At 43.5% G+C, this 19875-nt stretch overlaps 1 protein-coding gene across 3 annotated transcripts in view; it reads left to right on the forward strand.

Annotated features, from left to right (window-relative positions):
• The window catches only part of LOC121579228 (long-chain-fatty-acid--CoA ligase 6-like), a 140511-nt gene extending 123777 nt beyond the window's left edge, over nt 1-16734 (forward strand). For all 3 annotated transcript variants that reach the window (XM_041893630.2, XM_041893629.2, XM_041893631.2), the window contains exons 10-21: nt 863-936; nt 3507-3584; nt 4888-5022; nt 5146-5280; nt 5563-5658; nt 5905-5977; nt 8680-8768; nt 8942-9058; nt 9245-9388; nt 14480-14581; nt 14926-14997; nt 15146-16734. In XM_041893630.2, the coding sequence (XP_041749564.2) occupies nt 863-936; nt 3507-3584; nt 4888-5022; nt 5146-5280; nt 5563-5658; nt 5905-5977; nt 8680-8768; nt 8942-9058; nt 9245-9388; nt 14480-14581; nt 14926-14997; nt 15146-15286 (1256 nt within the window). In that variant the 3' untranslated portion in view covers nt 15287-16734. The remainder of the gene's footprint in view (nt 1-862; nt 937-3506; nt 3585-4887; nt 5023-5145; nt 5281-5562; nt 5659-5904; nt 5978-8679; nt 8769-8941; nt 9059-9244; nt 9389-14479; nt 14582-14925; nt 14998-15145) is intronic.
• The last annotated feature ends 3141 nt before the right edge of the window (nt 16735-19875 follow it).

Genomic DNA, 19875 nt, shown 5'->3' on the forward strand with positions numbered 1-19875 from the left:
TTGATAAATAGGCTTGGACCTGGTAACAACAATTGTAACACGGCACACCCTGTCATTAACTGCTGGTCATATTCAATTAGTTTATTTCTATGTTATGACCTGGCTCAAAGGTCTAATATAATAACAATGGATATACTTGTAATTGTCATGTACCTACCCAGGAGCAAGCAACTTAATGTAAAGTGAAACCCAGTAGGGTATAACCTTTATAATTACTATCTAGTTACAATGTAACAACCTAATTGTTTTGGTAATTTTATTACGGTCTGGCCACAAATACAGTCATATAGACATGTAGAAACCCCCGGTATTTCCAGACATGTAACCACAGCTTTAGTCACAAGTGGCTAAGCAGCCCACTGCAGTAGTAGAAAGAGTGCCACCTGTTGGTCTTTCAGTGTAACTTCCATCAGCCTGAAGCATGTTTCCCCCTGGTGCCCTTATTACACGCCTGCCCTGAGGCCTATCTAAACTCCTGTCTCTCTGAGTGTGTGTGTGTTACAAAGGCTGTTACAGGGTGATTCAACTCAGGTTGCTCCCACTATGGCAAAGCAAAATGTTCATGTGTAGCCTGAAAAACAAGTGGCACAATGATCATTCTGTTAGTTCCTAGGCTGCTAACTTGTTTTTCCATATATATATCTAACCTTGTTGTTTTCCATCGTTTGATACTGGATGGGTCCCAAATGGAAACCCTTTTCCATATATAGTCCACTACCTTTGACCATAGCCCTAAGTATTGCACTATAAGGGATTAGGGTGCCATTTGGGACGGAGACAATGCTATCCATTGTTGAGAGCAGGTGGAGGAGGAGAAGTCCATTGATTTTGTTGCACTGTTTTCTGTCCCTCTCCTACATAGGAAACCCAAAGGGAGTTATGCTGACACACGGGAATGTTGTGGCTGATTTCTCAGGCTTCCTCAAAGTGACAGATGTAAGTTCAATCGGACTATGTGTAACTGACCATTTCTGTGGAGAAATTTCCCTTGTACAGTATTTATCTTGAGTAGGTGCTTTTCTCCCATTTATGTAACTATATTAAGTGCAAGACTCACTAAATTGCTTCAAGTCCCATATCTTACATGGGACAATAACAAGACTGAAATGTACAATGCACAAATGTATTTGTTTTTGTGAGCTCGTGTATCATTTCTGTTTCTCATTAAGATAACTCTTATGATAAAAATATGAGCACCTCCTCCCAACTGCCCACTGCACTGAGGCTAGGAAACACTGTCAACACCGATAAATCTACAATAATCGAGAATTTCAGCAAGCATTTTGCTACGGCTGGCCATGCTTTCCACCTGGCTACCACTACCCCGGCCACCAGCTCTGCACCCTCCGATGCAACTTGCCCATGCCCCCCGCTTCTCCTTCACACAAATTCAGACAGCTGATGTTCTGAAAGAGCTGAAAAATCTGGACCCCTACAAATCAGCTGGGCTAGACAATCTGGACCCTTTCGTTCTAAAATGAGCAGCCGAAATTGTCGCAATCCCTATTTCTAGCCTGTTCAACCTCTCTTTCGTAACATCTGAGATCCCCAGAGATTGGAAAGCTGCCGCAGTCATCCCCCTCTTCAAAGGGGGTGACACTCTAGATCCAAACTGTTACAGACCTATATCCATCCTGCCCTGCCTTTCGAAAGTATTTGAAAGCCAAGTTAACAAACAGATCACCGACCATTTCGAATCCCACCGTACCTTCTCCGCTATGCAATCCGGTTTCTGAGCTGGTCATGGGTGCACCTCAGCCACGCTCAAGGTCCTAAACGATATTATAACCGCCATCGATAAAAGACAGTACTGCTCAGCCGTCTTCATCGACCTGGCCAAGGCTTTCGACTCTGTCAACCACCGCATTCTTATTGGCAGACTAAATAGTATTGGTTTCTCTAATGACTGCCTCGCCTGGTTCACCAACTACTTCTCAGATAGAGTTCAATGTGTCAAATCGGAGGGCCTGTTGTCTGGACCTCTGGCCGTCTCTATGGGGGTGCCACAGGGTTCAATTCTCGGGCCGACTCTATTCTCTGTGTATATCAATGATGTTGCTCTTGCTGCTGGTGAAACTCGGATCCACCTCTATGCGGACGACACCATTTTGTATACATCTGGCCCTTCATTGGACACTGTGTTAACAAACCTCCAAACGAGCTTCAATGCCATACAACACTCCTTCCGTAGCCTCAACTGCTCTTAAACGCTAGTAAAACTAAATGCATGCTCTTCAACCGAACGCTGCTTGCACCCGCCCACCCGACTAGAATCACTACTCTCGGCGGGTCTGACCTAGAGTATGTGGACAACTACAAATACCTAGGTGTCTGGTTAGACTGTAAACTCTCCTTCCAGACTCACATTAAGCATCTCCAATCAAAAGTTAGATCTAGAATCGGCTTCCTATTTCGCAACAAAGCCTCCTTCACTCATGCTGCCAAACATGCCCTCGTAAAACTGACTATCCTACCGATCCTTGACTTTGGCGATGTCATTTACAAAATAGCCTCCAACACTCTACTCAGCAAATTGGATGTAGTCTATCACAGTGCCATCCATTTTGTCACTAAAGCCCCATATACTACCCACCATTGTGACCTGTACGCTCTTGTTGGCTGGCCCTCACTACATATTCGTCGCCAAACCCACTGGCTCCAGGTCATCTATAAATCACTGCTAGGCAAATCCCTGTCTTACCTTAGCTCACTGGTCACCATAGCAACACCCACCCGTAGTCTGCGCTCCAGCAGGTATATCTCACTGGTCATCCCCAAAGCCAACACCTCCTTTGGCCGCCATTCCTTCCAGTTCTCTGCTGCCAATGACTGGAACGAACTGTAAAAATCTCTGAAGCTGGAGACTCTTATCTCCCTCACTAAATGTAAGCGTCAGTTGTCAGAACAGCTTACCGATCACTGCACCTGTACACAGCCATTCTGAAATTAGCCCACCCAACTACCTCATCCCCATATTGTTATTTATTTTGCTAATTTGCACCCCAGTATCTCTATTTGCACATCATCTTTTGCACATCTATCATTCCAGTGTTAATACAAAATTGTAACTATTTTGCACTATGGCCTATTTATTGCCTTACCTCCATAACTTACTACATTCGCACACACTGTATATATATTTTCTGTTTGTATTTTTGACTTTATGTTTTGTTTACCCCATATGTAACTCTGTGTTGTTGTTTTTATTGCACTGCTTTGCTTTATCTTGGCCAGGTCACAGTTGTAAATGAGAACTTGTTCTCAACTGGCTTACCTGGTTAAATAAAGGTTAAATAAAATAAAATAAAAAATAAGAGCATGTTTGACAGTTGAGTGGTGGGAAACAAACCCCACTGGGCACAGACGTCAATTCAACGTCTATTTCGCATTGGTTCAATGTAATTTCGTTGAAATTATGTGGAAACAATGTTAATTCAACCGGTGTGTACCCGAAGGGACGGTTCTAATCCCCTATCTAACCACTGTTTCTCTCCCCCATGCCACAGAAAGTCATATTCCCAAACCAAGATGACGTTCTTATCTCCTTCCTGCCTCTGGCTCACATGTTTGAGAGACTCATCGAGGTAATGTCCCAAACAAAGCCCACACTAAGCTTTCATCTGTATAATTGTTGGTGTGGGCGTGTGCTTGCTCCTCTTTGTGTGTTTGTGTGTGTGTGTGTGTGTGTGTGTATGTGTGTGTGTGTGTGTGTGTACGCATGTACATGTGTTTCCAGACATGAATGATCTTGGCGATTGCCCTTGTCCTTGGCTGTTATTGACCTGGTTATCTGTGATTGGATTTCATTGTGACATATCAAATCAGCTGTTTTATTGAAACAATATCTGCTTCCACTGGATAAGCTGGCTCATACAGTCATGGGTGTGCATTATTTCAGCCAGTTCTAACAGCTTCGCCCCCACAGGAAACTTGTGGGGGCCGTTAACCCCCCCATGCCGCCTCTAGCTTGGGATGCATCCTAAATAGCTTCCTATCCCCTATATAGCGCACTACTTTCGACCAGTGCGGTATGGGACCTGGTCAAAAGTAGTGCACTACAAAGGGAATAGGGTGCCATTTAGAACGCAACCTTGGTCTATTGTTTCCGATACCGGTTCCACAGCTCGTGTTTTCAGTCCCTAACTACTGATTTTGGATCAGTCATAAACGACCCTATTCTTTTGAATAACTACTATGAGTAAAACAACAAAGCTGTCACTGGACCTGCTTCAGTACTGAGGGGGTAAAGCAACCATACAGGTTCAACCGACCTTCTTGTTTTGCCACACGGCAGTATGTGTTCTTTCTTTGTCAGTGTGTGAGACACAGACACAGGAAACCACCTCTCTTCCCCTCCAACACAAGCAGGCACATACTTCACGTTCACAAGAATACACACACACAGATACTGTTAATGCATGTGCCTTCTACGTAAATATGTAAATGCCTATAAATTAATCCCCGAAAGGAACAGCTCATGTTCTCCGTGTAGAACTCTGTGAATAGGCTATGCCACATACAGTAAGTATTATGGTCCCTGCCAGGGTGTTCCAATCTATTATGCAAATCATGTCTGTCAACACATGAAATAAAAAAAGACAGTTCCTGCAGAGCCTGTCCTCATCATGCCCTCCAAAACAGGAACTGGGGGTGAATCGTGGTGCTTTCAAGAGAACTCAGAAACTCGGAACCTATTGGTTTCCTATTGGTCAATTCTGATATTTTGCAAGTGGGAAACTCAGAGCTCGAGTTTCCAAGTGGACATTTCGGGGTTTCCGAGTTTCGAGTTGTCTTGAAAGCGACATTAGGCCAGATCTATGCAACTGTATGCATAAGTGCTTTTTGACTCAGTTGTCACTGTTATGTTATTTCTCTCTGTTTCCCAAGTCTGTGGTGTATTGTCATGGTGGCAGGATCGGTTTCTTCCAAGGCGATATCCGCCTGCTGCCTGATGACATGAAGGCCTTACGGCCCACCATCTTCCCTGTGGTACCTCGACTGCTCAACCGCATGTATGACAAGGTGAGAGAACCACCCCCTCTACCCCCCCACACACACACACACACACACACACACACACCTCCTCATTCTCCATATCTTATATCATCTCACCCCCTCTCTTGGCTGTCTGTGTGTACTCTACAGATATTCAGCCAGGCCAACACACCATTGAAGCGTTGGCTGCTGAACTTTGCAGCTAAGAGAAAAGGGGCAGAGGTCAGCAGTGGGATCATCCGCATGGACAGCCTGTGGGATAAGATATTCTTCAGTAAGATACAGGTATCCACCTCCCCTCCTCTTCTTCTCCACTCCTCCTCTTCTCCTCTCCCTCCTGCCTATGAGTGGCCTGATACGGCGGATGGATGGATGGATGTATATATCGATGGATGGATGGATGGATCTGAGCTGTGTCTGTACAGGCAATAAAATGGGAATATGCACTGTGTGACCCGTGACAGTGTTGCTAGGCAGGCAGGATGCATTGTGTTTCAACAACATAGACTGCATTCCTGTTGTGTTGTGGGAGTTTGGGTTGTGTAATAGTCTTGTGTTCCTTTGCAGGCCAGCCTGGGTGGGAGGCTACGCATGATTGTAACTGGAGCTGCTCCGGCCTCCCCCACTGTACTGGGGTTTCTCAGGGCTGCACTGGGTTGTCAGGCAAGGGACACAAACACACACACACACACACACACACACACACACATGCCTGCATAAACACACACACGCAGCTGCATGCATAAGCATACACATGCACGCACACACACACACACACACGCACGTGTGTTGACAAAGAAACAAACACATGCAGACACAAACTCACATGGACATGAGTGCACACAGACAAACCATCAGGCTGATCATATCACATCCTGCTAACATCCTATCTGTCCTGGCTGTTTGTAGGTGTATGAGGCATATGGCCAGACAGAGTGTACTGCTGGCTGTACTTTCACCACTCCTGGAGACTGGACCTCAGGTGACCTTATCTCTCCTCTCCTCTCCTCTCCTCTCCTCTCCTCTCCTCTCCTCTCCTCTCCTCTCCTCTCCTCTCCTCTCCTCTCCTCTCCTCTCCTCTCCTCTCCTCTCCTCTCCTCTTCTCTTCTATCCTCTTCTCTTCTATCCTCTCCTCTCCTCTTCTCTTTTCTCCTCTCCTGTTCTCTCCTCTTCTCTTCAACCTGTCAACAGCTGTTCCACTCCCAGTACACCCAAGTAGTGCACTATATATAGAGAGCAGTTTGGGACGCACTCCTACAGTAGGCCAGGGAGCAAGAGTGCCTTTATGACATCTGAGTACAGTCAGTCCTAGTCCATGCCTGTTTAAAAGCCTTATACTTCACCACTGGGGTGAAAGTCTCAGAGGTTTTACAACGGTGGAAACACAAGCACACAGAGATAACACGCTGTGTGTTGGGGACACATTATAGTGTGACTGACTGTAGCTGCTGCTGACTGATGCCAATATCAACAAGGCCCTCCATGTCCTGAGGAGATGGGGTTATGAGTCAGGATCACATGCTTTCAGCGGAAGCACCGACGCAACACGTAATATACAGCTGAAGCGAACTCCTTCCTCCACCGCACGTAAGTGCTTTCAGCTTCAGACTCACACAAACAAACACAGGCTTTGAGGTTCTCACTGTTTTTAGCTCTGTGGCTTCCGGCTGGCTGCAGGTGTCACGGCCACAACCATTTCCCCTCTGTAATATGTGATAACAGGGGCAACTGGTCGGGAGGCCTAATTACAGTTGGGTCAAAGACCTGTGGATCGCAGACAGTATTTACCCACATACTGTGCTGTGCTACAACACGTTGGCAGTTTCGGTATGACAACCCAACCATGCAACAGACACTTTATTGTCTCTGTGAAACAGCCATGGCCAAAGGTTACACTGGTAATATATTGAGCTGCAGTACATTTGAATGGATGCTATAGCAGCTGTAACACCTGAACCACCTATCAACCCATTGAACCATCGTTTGCGTCCCAAATGGCACCCTATTCCCTATATAAGAGCCCTATGGGCCCAGGTCAAAAGCAGTGCACTATATAAGGAATTGGGTGTAATTTGGAATACAGCCATGATCTCCTGTCTGCCTAGTAATGTCATTACTTATTACATATTACTTAATGATGCAGACTTTGCAAGGTCTAGCAAAAGTTTATAGTCCAAGGACCACTCAAAACCCGCCCACAAGGCCTGAAAACATTGTTGTTTTTTCATCAAGAGGAGTTGCCAAATAGGTGTCTCCATAATGACAATCTAGGTTGACTGAGTTTTATTTCTCATTTACAGCAACAACCTGGTAAATATTTACAGGGGGGAGGAGGGTGGATGAATGAGCCAATTGGAAGCTGGGGATGATTAGGTGGACATATTGGGAATTTAGCCAGGACACCAGGCTTAACACCCCTACTCTTACATTAAGTGCCATAGGATCTTTAGTGACCACAGACAGTCAGGAAACCCATTTAATATCCCATCCGAAAAACAGCACCCTACACAGGGCAATGTTCCCAATCACTGCCCTGAGGGATTGGATTTTTGTTTTTGACCAGATGAAAGAGTGCCTCCTATTGGCCCTCCATCACCACTTCCAGCAGCATCTGGTCTCCCATCCAGGACCAACCCTGCTTAGCTTCAGAAGCAAGCCAGCAGTGGGATGCAGGGTGGTATGCTGCAGGGTGGTATGCTGCAGGATGGTATGCTGCAGGGTGGTATGCTGCAGGGTGGTATGCTGCAGGGTGGTATGCTGCAGGATGGTATGCTGCAGGGTGGTATGCTGCAGGATGGTATGCTGCAGGGTGGTATGCTGCAGGGTGGTATTGCTTACATAAAACATTTTTTTGTGTGATCTTGATCAAGGGATCGTAAGCTACTCTGGACTTATATAGGCCCTGTGCATTATACTCCTCTGCACTATAAATAAATATGGAACTAGTGCTGTTATTCGTTTGTTGTTCTCACAATACTTGTCATGACGTGCACATGTGCTGCTCTCCTCTCACTCACGTGACTCAGCTGCCTGCTGCCTGCTGCAGCCTCTCTCAACACAAGGCCCTCCCCCTCCATCAATACCACTCACTCACTCAGCAACAGACTGCCCCACTACCTGATTATCAGTAGCAGCAGGTCACAGTGAAATAAATAGATTAAAAAAGATATATGATAATCCCATGGCAGCGGCGGTACAATTTAGAAGTAGCCCAAAAACCCGCGACCAATACATGTTCACCCGCGACATTGTTTTCAAAGTAGTTAAATTGGCAGGAAAAACGTGGACATGGCAACCCTGATCAGTACACTCTCTTAATAAGGCACTGTGCTCTTACAGTACCTGGGCAGTGGGGCAGCCCACTGTTAGTTTGGCAACAGACACAACTGAATGTGTGTGGATGACATTCAGGGGTCTCAGTGGGGAATAACAATTTCAGATCTTCACACACCCTATAATTGGAAAATATTATCCAACTGCTCCCCCTACTGGTTTGATTCTATATTTTCGTATTTTCAGCTTCACGTTGCTGCTTGGCTTGATACTGTATAAATGCATCATTTTTGGTGGCAGCCAATTTACTATGTAATGACTTCAGTCAAACAAATTAAGACATGACTTCACAGCTGTCTGTACACTAGATTTGTTTCTAATACTTCTCCTTGGTTTGATGACTAACTCTAGGTCATGTTGGGGCACCATTGCCATGTAACCTCATCAAGCTGGTGGATGTGGCTGAGAAGAACTACTTTGCATGCAAGGGAGAAGGAGAGGTGAGTTCAATAAATCATCATGGATATTTTAGGATAATCCCTATTTGAACAGGGCCATAGACAATTGATCACTGAGGCTATGTAAACATTGGTCAATGTGATAGTTGGGTGCTGAACACATTCTCTTTCATTCTCACTCTGTGGCTGTCTCCCTCTCGCTGATCATCCATTAGGTGTGTGTGAAAGGACCCAATGTTTTCAAGGGCTATCTCAAAGACCCTGAGAGGACTGCTGAAACCCTGGACACAGACGGTTGGCTCCACACCGGAGACATAGGGAAATGGTTACCTGTTCGTACACATGCTTGTTTATGACCCTTCCCTTGAAAATACCTTTCCTCAAACATCTATTTGCCTTCCTTGTGTTATGTACCCTCAATATTAGGGCCAAATCCTAACTTGACATTCACAAGTATCTCAATTAAAATGTAAGGTATGAGCATATTTTTGACGTCTGCCCTCCTCTCCTCTCCTCAGAACGGTACACTAAAGATCATTGACAGGAAGAAGCACATCTTTAAGCTGGCCCAGGGAGAGTACATCTCTCCTGAGAAGATAGAGAACATTTACATCCGCTGTGAGCCCGTGACCCAGCTCTACGTCCATGGTGACAGCCTACAGGTGATCTCCCTAACCACTTCGTTGTTATCGCATGACAGCCCATGGTAAGAGTTGTTTGGGCATTATCATTAAAGATGGGCACTGGACCCAGAACCACTGGCACACAGCTAGACATTAGCATAATACAAAAAATCCCCATAAAAATCTGCCAGTTTAAGCTAGAGATATTTTTTTATTTTTTTTGCAATTCACTGCATCTGCACTTCCGCATCTGCGGTGAAAGGTGGCAGAGCTCGAGCGGTGTTTGTCAGACCATGAGACATCTCGAAAATTGGTCTTCTCACAAAATCAGGTAACACTTACTTGACACCCAGCATCATAACACGTTATGACACAGTCATAATATGTCATAACAGCTGACATAACTTGTCATAACCAGTCATAATATGGTCATAACACTGTCATGACACATATATTTAGAACTGTTGTGACATACTGTATATTGCATGATTTTATCACTGGTTATGACACCTACATAAGAGTGTCAAAACCCACAAAACATGCACCTACCCCAATGCTCTGTTGCTTATGAGCAGATTTCAGGAGCATGATAAGGCACCATCTTTTTGACTGATGACTGACATAAGGTCATGGTCACGATGCTTCTTGACCGTGTCATAAAGTGTATTTTCTTAGTCCAAGTAAAGTGACACAGGAGGGTCATAATGCTTCTTGACAGTGTCATAAAGTGCATTTTCTTAGTCCAAGTAAAGTGACACAGGATGGTCATAATGCTTCATGAAAGTGTCATAAAGTGTATTTTCAGCAGGTTATTTAAAATATGATGGAAAAAAACACGACTGTAAATAATTAATTACAACAACAACAAAGGACTTAAGAAACAAACTTTTAAACAAAAGGAAACTTCTTGGCAGGGAAATAAATAATTTGAATAAATGTGAGTTTTGACACTCTTATGTAGGTGTCATAACCAGCCATAGAATAACACAATATATGTCACAACAGGTGTAAATATGGGTCATGACAGTGTTATGACCATATTATGACAGGTTATGACCGTGTCATAATGTGTTATGACGCTGTGTTTCAAGTAAAGTCTTACCCAGAATCGTCTCTAGTGTCTGAACGGTTAGACTATTATGACCCCTCTGTGGAAAGATGACACTCTCACCAACACAATGGTGTTCTCCGTTTTGCTCTACGGCCTCCACAAGAGTCTTGGGACTCGCCTGAAGTCGGTACAGCCGATCTGCCAACTTCTGTCTGTAGCGTCCGAACAGTTTGGGCTTCCCACTAATATGACCCCTCTGTGGAAAGGTGAGACTCTCACGAACACGAATATGTTGTTTTGCTCTAGGACGCCCACAGGCCTCACAAGACTCGTCTGAAGGTCCCCCGTACCAGTTGGAAAAATTAATGGAAGTATACTGAACTAAAATATAAACGCATGTCACGGTTTCGGCCGAGGCTGCTCCTCCTCCTTGCTCGGGCAGGCTTCGGCGGTCGTCGTCCCCGGAGTACTAGCTACCACCGTTGTATGTTATCGATGTTTGTTTGGTTTTGTCTTCTTTGTACACCTGTTTCCTGTTAGTGTTAATTATGTATCCTATACGTTTCTCGTTTGTTAGTCGTGTGTTGTGTGTAATTGTTCCGCCTGTCTGTTGGTGCTGTCCTTTTGCCTATTGCTTGTTTAGGACCGTCGCACTGTTTTCGTGCGCTATCAGTATTTTGGTGTTTTACGCACTGTTGCGTAATCGTTCGCCTCCGGGTTTGTTTAGGCCCGTTTTGTTATTTTTTGTCGTCTAGTAAAGTCTGGTTAGACGAAGCTTCTGTGTCCTGCGCTTGATTCCTACACCACATCCACATCAGCCTCCTGACAGAGCAACACGTTTAGTGTTGGTCCCATGTTTCATGAGCTGAAATAAAAGATTCCAGAAATTGTCCATATGCACATTTATTTCTCTAAAATGTTGTGCACAAATTTGTTTACATCCCTGTTATTGAGCATTTCTCCTTTGCCAAGATAATCCATCCACCTGACAGGTGTGGCATATGAAGAAGCTGATTAAACAGCATGATCATTACACAGGTGCATCTTGTGCTGGGGACAATAAAAGACCACTCTAAAATGTACAGTTCTGTCACACAACACAATGCCACAGATGTCTCAAGTTTTGAGGGAGTGTGCAATTGGCATGCTAACTGCAGGAATGTCCACCAGAGCTGTTGCCAGATAATTGATTGTTAATTTCTCTACCATAAGCCTCCTCCAACTTCGTTTTAGAGAATTTAGCAGTCCGTCCAACCAGCCTCACAACCGCAGACCACCTGTATAGCATTGTGTGGGCGAGCGGTTTGCTGATGTCAACATTGGGAACAGAGTGCCCAATGATGGCGGTGGGGTTATGGTATGGGCAGGCATAAACTACGGATAACGAACACAATTGCATTTATCGATGGCAATTTGAATGTACAGAGATACCGTGACAAGATCCTGAGGCCCATTGTCATGCCATTCATCCGCCGCCATCACCTCATGTTTCAGCATGATAATGCACGGCCCCATGTCGCAAGGATCTGTACACAATTCCTGGAAGCTGAAAATGTCCCAGTTCTTCCATGGCCTGCATACTCACCAGACATGTCACCCATTGAGCATGTTTGGGATGCTCTGGATCGACGTGTACGACAGCGTGTTTCAGTTCCCACCAATATCCAGCAACTTCAACCAGCCATTGAAGAGGAGTGGGACAACATTCCACAGGCCACAATCAACAGCTTGATCAACTCTATGCGAAGGAGATGTGTGGCGCTACATGAGGCAAACATTTTTTAAGGTACAGTGGGGGGAAAAAGTATTTAGTCAGCCACCAATTGTGCAAGTTCTCCCACTTAAAAAGATGAGAGAGGCCTGTAGTTTTCATCATAGGTACACGTCAACTATGACAGACAAATTGAGATTTTTTTTCTCCAGAAAATCACATTGTAGGATTTTTTATGAATTTATTCGCAAATTATGGTGGAAAATAAGTATTTGGTCACCTACAAACAAGCAAGATTTCTGGCTCTCACAGACCTGTAACTTCTTCTTTAAGAGGCTCCTCTGTCCTCCACTCGTTACCTGTATTAATGGAACCTGTTTGAACTTGTTATCAGTATAAAAGACACCTGTCCACAACCTCAAACAGTCACACTCCAAACTCCACTATGGCCAAGACCAAAGAGCTGTCAAAGGACACCAGAAACAAAATTGTAGACCTGCACCAGGCTGGGAAGACTGAATCTGCAATAGATTAGCAGCTTGGTTTGAAGAAATCAACGGTGGGAGCAATTATTAGGAAATGGAAGACATACAAGATCACTGATAATCTCCCTCGATCTGGGACTCCACGCAAGATCTCACCCCGTGGGGTCAAAATGATCACAAGAACGGTGAGCAAAAATCCCAGAACCACACGGGGGGACCTAGTGAATGACCTGCAGAGAGCTGGGACCAAAGTAACAAAGCCTACCATCAGTAACACACTACGCCGCCAGGGACTCAAATCCTGCAGTGCCAGACGTGTCCCCCTGCTTAAGCCAGTACATGTCCAGGCCCGTCTGAAGTTTGCTAGAGTGCATTTGGATGATCCAGAAGAGGATTGGGAGAATGTCATATGGTCAGATGAAACCAAAATATAACTTTTTGGTAAAAACTCAACTCGTCGTGTTTGGAGGACAAAGAATGCTGAGTTGCATCCAAAGAACACCATACCTACTGTGAAGCATGGGGGTGGAAACATCATGCTTTGGGGCTGTTTTTCTGCAAAGGGACCAGGACGACTGATCCGTGTAAAGGAAAGAATGAATGGGGCCATGTATCGTGAGATTTTGAGTGAAAACCTCCTTCCATCAGCAAGGGCATTGAAGATGAAACGTGGCTGGGTCTTTCAGCATGACAATGATCCCAAACACACCGCCCGGGCAACGAAGGAGTGGCTTCGTAAGAAGCATTTCAAGGTCCTGGAGTGGCCTAGCCAGTCTCCAGATCTCAACCCCATAGAAAATCTTTGGAGGGAGTTAAAAGTCCGTGTTGCCCAGCGACAGCCCCAAAACATCACTGCTCTAGAGGAGATCTGCATGGAGGAATGGGCCAAAATACCAGCAACAGTGTGTGAAAACCTTGTGAAGACTTACAGAAAACGTTTGACCTGTGTCATTGCCAACAAATCGTATATAACAAAGTATTGAGAAACTTTTGTTATTGACCAAATACTTATTTTCCACCATAATTTGCAAATAAATTCATTAAAAATCCTACAATGTGATTTTCTGGAGAAAATAAATCTCATTTTGTCTGTCATAGTTGACGTGTACCTATGATGAAAATTACAGGCCTCTCTCATCTTTTTAAGTGGGAGAACTTGCACAATTGGTGGCTGACTAAATACTTTTTTTCCCCACTGTATCTGTGACCAACAGATGCATATCTGTATTCCCAGTCATGTGACATCCATAGATTAGAGACTAATGAATTTATTTAAATTGACTGTTACTCAGTAAAATCTTTGAAATTGTTTCATGTTGCGTTTATATTTTTGTACAGTGTATATACGGAGACTGTTTAGTGCCAAACATAAGAGGTTAAATAAATGTAAAAATAAAAAATAACAAAACCTTCCTGATCTTTCTTAAATCTCTCAGATATAGGACAGACACTTCAGAACAAACTTCCTTTAGATTTTTTGTTGGGACTATCTGTTGTTCCATATAGTGAATCTGTTATTCAATGAGTTTATATGGGCTAATAGCAGTAAGGCAAACAATTTTTGTTGACATTTTTTTGATACTTCAAGGGATCTTAAAATTCAAAATCAAATAGCTAAATGATCCTTGGTATGACCTTCTTAAAACAATTCCATATAGCTTAGTAGAATCCCCTCCCCCCCTCCTCCTCCGGCTTAGACAGGGCATAGACTGTAATGGGTTAAAGCCACAGTTTATGCTGGATACTGTTTATGTACAGCTGGTTTCATAGAGAGAAACATACTTACTTAAGCCCATCGAGAGAGAGAAAGAGAGAGCGATAAAGACAGAGAACATCTGATTATTTCTCATTTCTAAAGGTTACTTGGTGTGTTTCTCTTCCAGTCCTGTCTGGTTGCCATAGTTGTTCCTGACCCAGAGACGATGCCTGCCTGGGCCCTGAAGAAAGGCATGGAGGGGAGCTATCGGGACCTCTGTAAAAATACTGTACGTGATTTCAATCCCATCGTCTACATTCAATGGCGTTTTCATTCTGTTTGTTGCCATGATGAAGGAGAGGGTTGAAATAATCAACTATGTGAATAGATGTGAATAGATTGACGTAATCAAAAGAAAGGATTCCTGTTGCACACCATTAATGTGTAGGTACTGCGCTTTAGAGAAAGATCATCAGATCCTCAGATCCTGAGTAAACTGAGTAAAGAAAAGGAAAGGGCCACTTGTTGAACCCTTAGTTGCACCCTGTCCTTTTGTTGAATAGACCGACATAACATAATACATGGTATTGTCTTAGAGTTATGGTATGGTGTCTTGTCTGTGTTTGTGTAAAGGTCCTGAAGAAAGCCATCATGGAAGACTTGCAGCGACTGGGAAAGGCCAGTGGCCTCCACTCGTTTGAGCAGGTGTGTGTGTACGTGTGTCAATTGTGAGGTGTTCATTGGTGAGGGCAAATGACAACTGTCTGAAAGAGAATTGCTAGATGATGATGACAAACAGCTGATATGCACACTTGACCTGACAAAGGATCTAATGTATTCTGTCTCTCCCAAGGTGAAAAACATATACATCCATAACGAGCAGTTCTCCATACAGAATGGCCTGTTGACTCCCACATTAAAAGCGAAGAGACCCGAGCTGAGGGAGTTTTTTAAGGAGAAGATCGAAGACCTGTACGAAAACATCTCCATGTGAAATACTACCACGACCACCAAATAAAAGCCCGTTTCTCAGCAACATCACTCCTCATTAACATTTGTAATTCACTCCCCTTCACCCCCATCCAGCCACAAAACAGACTCAAACCAACCAAACAAGTTACTGACCGTGGGTCAGGAAGGAAGAATCAACTTAGCTCTTTGGACCCCCACTGACCGAATGCTGTCTGCTGCTCCACGGCAGCCTAGCGGTTAGCATATTGGGCCAGTAACCGAAAGGTTGCTGGTTCGAATACCTGAGCCGACAAGGTGAAAAATATGTTGATGTGCCCTTGAGCAAGGCACTAAACCCCTACTATGGCTGACCGTGTGAAACAACACATTTCACCTACAGTATTCGGTATATGTGACAATACATTTTTTATTTCTTTTTCAATGTAGAGCTAAAACCAAATCAGCCTCATCTCTTATCTTGAAACGCCAGCATCAGACAGTCAACATAGCCTGCATGTTCCTCTTTCTTTTGTAGGCCTATCAAATCATTACAAAAAACTGATGCAATCTTTAAGTTTTTCTCCATGATGTGCTCAGAGAATTTGCCTGGTAAGAACATACCGACCTCGGCTAAGGGCATTGCATGCAGTGTGCCCTGCATTGCTGGGACCGTTGTTGCAGGAGACTTCAAAATGAGTCCTGGGCTTTTAAGGCAGTCAACAGGGGTGTAAAAACATTTTGTCTGTTGCAAAACGTTTTGCAACAGAAACAGTTCAATCAAAACGTAAAATATTTTGCAACAAAAACAATAGTTTTTATTGGACAAATTTAGGTAGGCCCCTCCCCGTTTCATTCCGTTTATTCTGTTTACTCTAGCAACCAAATGGAAGCAAACGGTAAACACTTTCCGTTGCAATGCAAAACGTTTTGCAACGGAATCCGACTAATGAAAACACCCCTGGTATACCAACACCGTCAACCGTCATACTGCAAGGCTTTCTCATGTAGTCGAGATCGACAGGCTCCACTCATTGACGGAGGTTAAAACAAAATGGACTGTGAAAATGTGGGTTTATGTTGTACAAATGTATGGGCTTTTGAGTTAATTTCAGTCCCAAATTATTACTATGTAGATGTACATATTAAGGACAATTAGACATAAGCATATTTAAGCAATGGTTTGAATGGATTTTTTGCGTGTAGTGAAATGAATTGTAACTTTATTTAATCTGTTGTCAAATGGAATCAGCACCATATCCTTGTATTGAATGAGTGCAGCAACAGGGATTAGGGGTGGGGTGGGGATGGAGCAGAGAAAAATAAAATACATTCTGGAATGATTTTAATTAATTCTTTCTTTATTCTTTTCCATGTCAAGTGATGCTTAAACAAACTAAAACAGAATTACCTTTGCATTGCAACACAGACTCATTTGGCTGGGCGATATAGACAGAAAGTGTTAAAGGCCCAGTGCAGTCAAAAATGTGATTTTCCTGTGTTTATATATATTTCCACCCGGAGGTTGGAATAATACTGTGAAATTGTGAAAATTATGATAGTGCCCTTTTTATTGTAAGAGCTGTTTGAAAGAAACGCCTGAAATGTTAGCCTGTTTTGGTGGGAGGGAATTTTGGCCTTCCATGGTATTCCAAGCAGTAAATAAGTTAATAGACCAATAAGAAAGAGTTCCAAACCTCTCTGCCAATATTTTCTTCCATTTTATTTGAAAAACAATCACAGTATGGTACTTAATTGTTACCCTGAAATGATTTGATATTGAGATCAAAACGGCTGCATTGGACCTTTAAAGGGATCCTGCGAGATTCGGGCCCTTGTTCTACTTACCCAGAGTCAGATGAACTCGTGGATACCATTTTTATGTCTCTGTACCCGTACCCATAGACTTCCAGTCATTGCGCTAACGTTAGTAAGCGTTTGCCTCCGAAACTACCGCTAACTTACTTTATACTGCACGCAGAGTCATAAAAATGGTCTCCACGAGTTTATCTGACTCTGGGTAAGTAGAACAAGGGCCTGAATCTCGCAGTATAATAGCAATGATCACGGTCGTGATATAGGGTGATACGATCAAATCAAATTGTATTGGTTGCGTACACAGTTTAGCAGGTGTTATGGAGGGTGCAATGAATACTTCTGTTCTAGTTCCTATCAATCAATGCAGTAATAGTCAAACAAGCACACAATAATACAAAATGTAAAAAAAGAATCACATATGTAGTACAGCAGTAGATACAGTACCAGTCAAAAGTTTGGACACACCCACTCATTCAAGGGTTTGTCTTTATTTTTACTATTTTCTACATTGTAGAATAATAGTGAAGACATCAACACTATGAAATAATACATATGGAATCATGTAGTAACCAAAAAAGTGTTAAACAAATCAAAATATATTTGGACTCCAGACCAAAGGACAAATTTCCACCGGCCTAATGTCCATTACTCGTGTTTCTTGGCCCAAGCAGGTCTCTTCTTATTTGTGTCCTTTAGCAGTGATTTCTTTGCAGCAATTCGACCATGAAGGCCTGATTCACACAGTCCCCTCTGAACAGTTGATGTTGAGATGTGTCTGTTACTTGACAAGCAATGCAGATGTAGGAGCATAGGCCGTTGACAAATGTCCTCCTCCATCGGGGCAAGTTTTTCCAGGTCTCACCATGTTGAGGCTACTTTCAGTCATTTCTGCCTGGACAAATAGGTCTACAACTGTCACTAAACATCAAACCACAAAAATGAGTCACTTACATACAAGCCGTTCAGACGATCACATGAATCCACTTCACAGATAAGATGTGATTGACATAGGACTATTTGGGGAGGGTATGAGGATTGTGTACATTGCATCTGGAAGAACAGGCATGCTTGTACAGCACTTTTGTAAATTAATTTAAAGTAAGACATTTTTTTATATAATTGCAAGTGAAACCATGGGACTGGTTAGGAATCAATGAAGATTACATAGTAATATTCCAACTGATGAATGTAAACAGGGCAGGTCATAAAGAATCCTGTAGTATGTTAAAAAATATATGAATAATATGTTTTATAGTAAATCTAAGATCGGTAGGTAGGACAGGAATAAAGCTGTACATGTTGGATATTTTAATACTCAGTGTTTTTCCTTCTTTGACTAATGACACTATTTTAGGTGAGTGGTCATGTCTCAAACCTGCTACAGTGTTACCGTACTCTATTTTTGCATTTGATTTTTATGGCCAGCAAGGAGCGCCAACATAATTATGGGGAACATCGCCACACATCTTTTTTTTTAAGAGCTCGAGATAAACGTTTTTTGGGGGGGACAAGATGACGGGTAGGCCTACACCCGAATGGTTGTCAGACTTGGAGGTGGAGTCAGAGGAACCCATAGAGGTTGATAAGAAGGCTGGCAGGAAAAAAAGGAAGAAAGGGGAACATATTAAGAGTAAATATGGAGTGCTGCAGAAGGAAATTGAACATGACGAGAGTGAGGATGAATTAACTGCGGTGGCAGGTGCTGTGAAGACCGCAGAGTTTGAGCCTCCTCCCGATGGTGATAAAGATGATTTTGGCCCAGTTGGAGCGAGATTTTTGGAGAGAATGGATTCTTGCCTTCTGGCTGATCCATATGTGGTGTCAGGTTGGGTGGAGAAGAGGTTGGGATATGTTTGGTTGGTGAAAGTGACTCAAAGTGGAATCGTGTCGCACCACGCGACTGGGGACAAGAAGTGTGACATACTGTTGAAAGGAGTGATAACTGGAGTGGCGTTAAGTGTTGTGGAGGGTCAACTGACGTTGAAGACTCTCTGTGTTTGTGACGCCAGCCGTTTGGTGCGACGAAGACCCAGTGGAGATTGTGGTGAAACAGAGAAGACACTGTCAGTACTACTGAGTTTTGATGCGGAGTCTTTACCAGATAAAGTCAAGTTAGGATGTGTCAGTTATTCCGTGAGAGCTTTTGTCCCAATCCACTACAGTGTTTTAGGTGTCAAGCTTATGGTCATGTAGCAGCAGTATGTAGGAGGGAGATTCCTAGATGTGAGAAGTGTGCAGGAGGACATGAGACAAAGGAATGTGTAGTATTGGTGGAAAGAGTTGTGTGTGTTAACTGTAGGGGTACCCATGGTACTGGAGATCAGAGGTGTCCGGTGAAAGGCAGGTTGAGGTTGCCAGGTTCAGAGTAGTGCAGAAGGTGTGGTATGCTGAGACAGTAAAGAGAGTAGAAGAGGAAGATGTTGGCCGAGGCTAATAGAGAGTGATAGGAATAACATGTGCTTCAGTAAGGTAGTTTTTTTGGCATTCATGGCCATGGTTGTCAATTGTACGGCAGCAATGGAACTTAAATCACAGAGGATAGATGTTCTGGTGGCAGCTACAGAGAACTACTTGGGTGTATGATATTTTACTGCAGAAGAGTTACAAGATGTTTTGAATGATAGTGTCCCATCCTTCAAGGCTGCTGGCCTGGAGTAGGATCAGATAGGGCCGAAGTAGTGGAATAGTGGTTAGGTTTTAATGGGTGCCATTTTTTTCACAAAGTGTAATGAATTCATACCACAGAATAGTAGGCTGATACACAGCCAATACAGTAGGTGGCGCCATGCACCTATAATATTTGTTTTGGACCGCCAT

The sequence above is a fragment of the Coregonus clupeaformis genome, chromosome 13 (assembly GCF_020615455.1).
Source record: "Coregonus clupeaformis isolate EN_2021a chromosome 13, ASM2061545v1, whole genome shotgun sequence".
In the NCBI taxonomy this organism is placed as follows: Eukaryota; Metazoa; Chordata; class Actinopteri; order Salmoniformes; family Salmonidae; genus Coregonus; species Coregonus clupeaformis.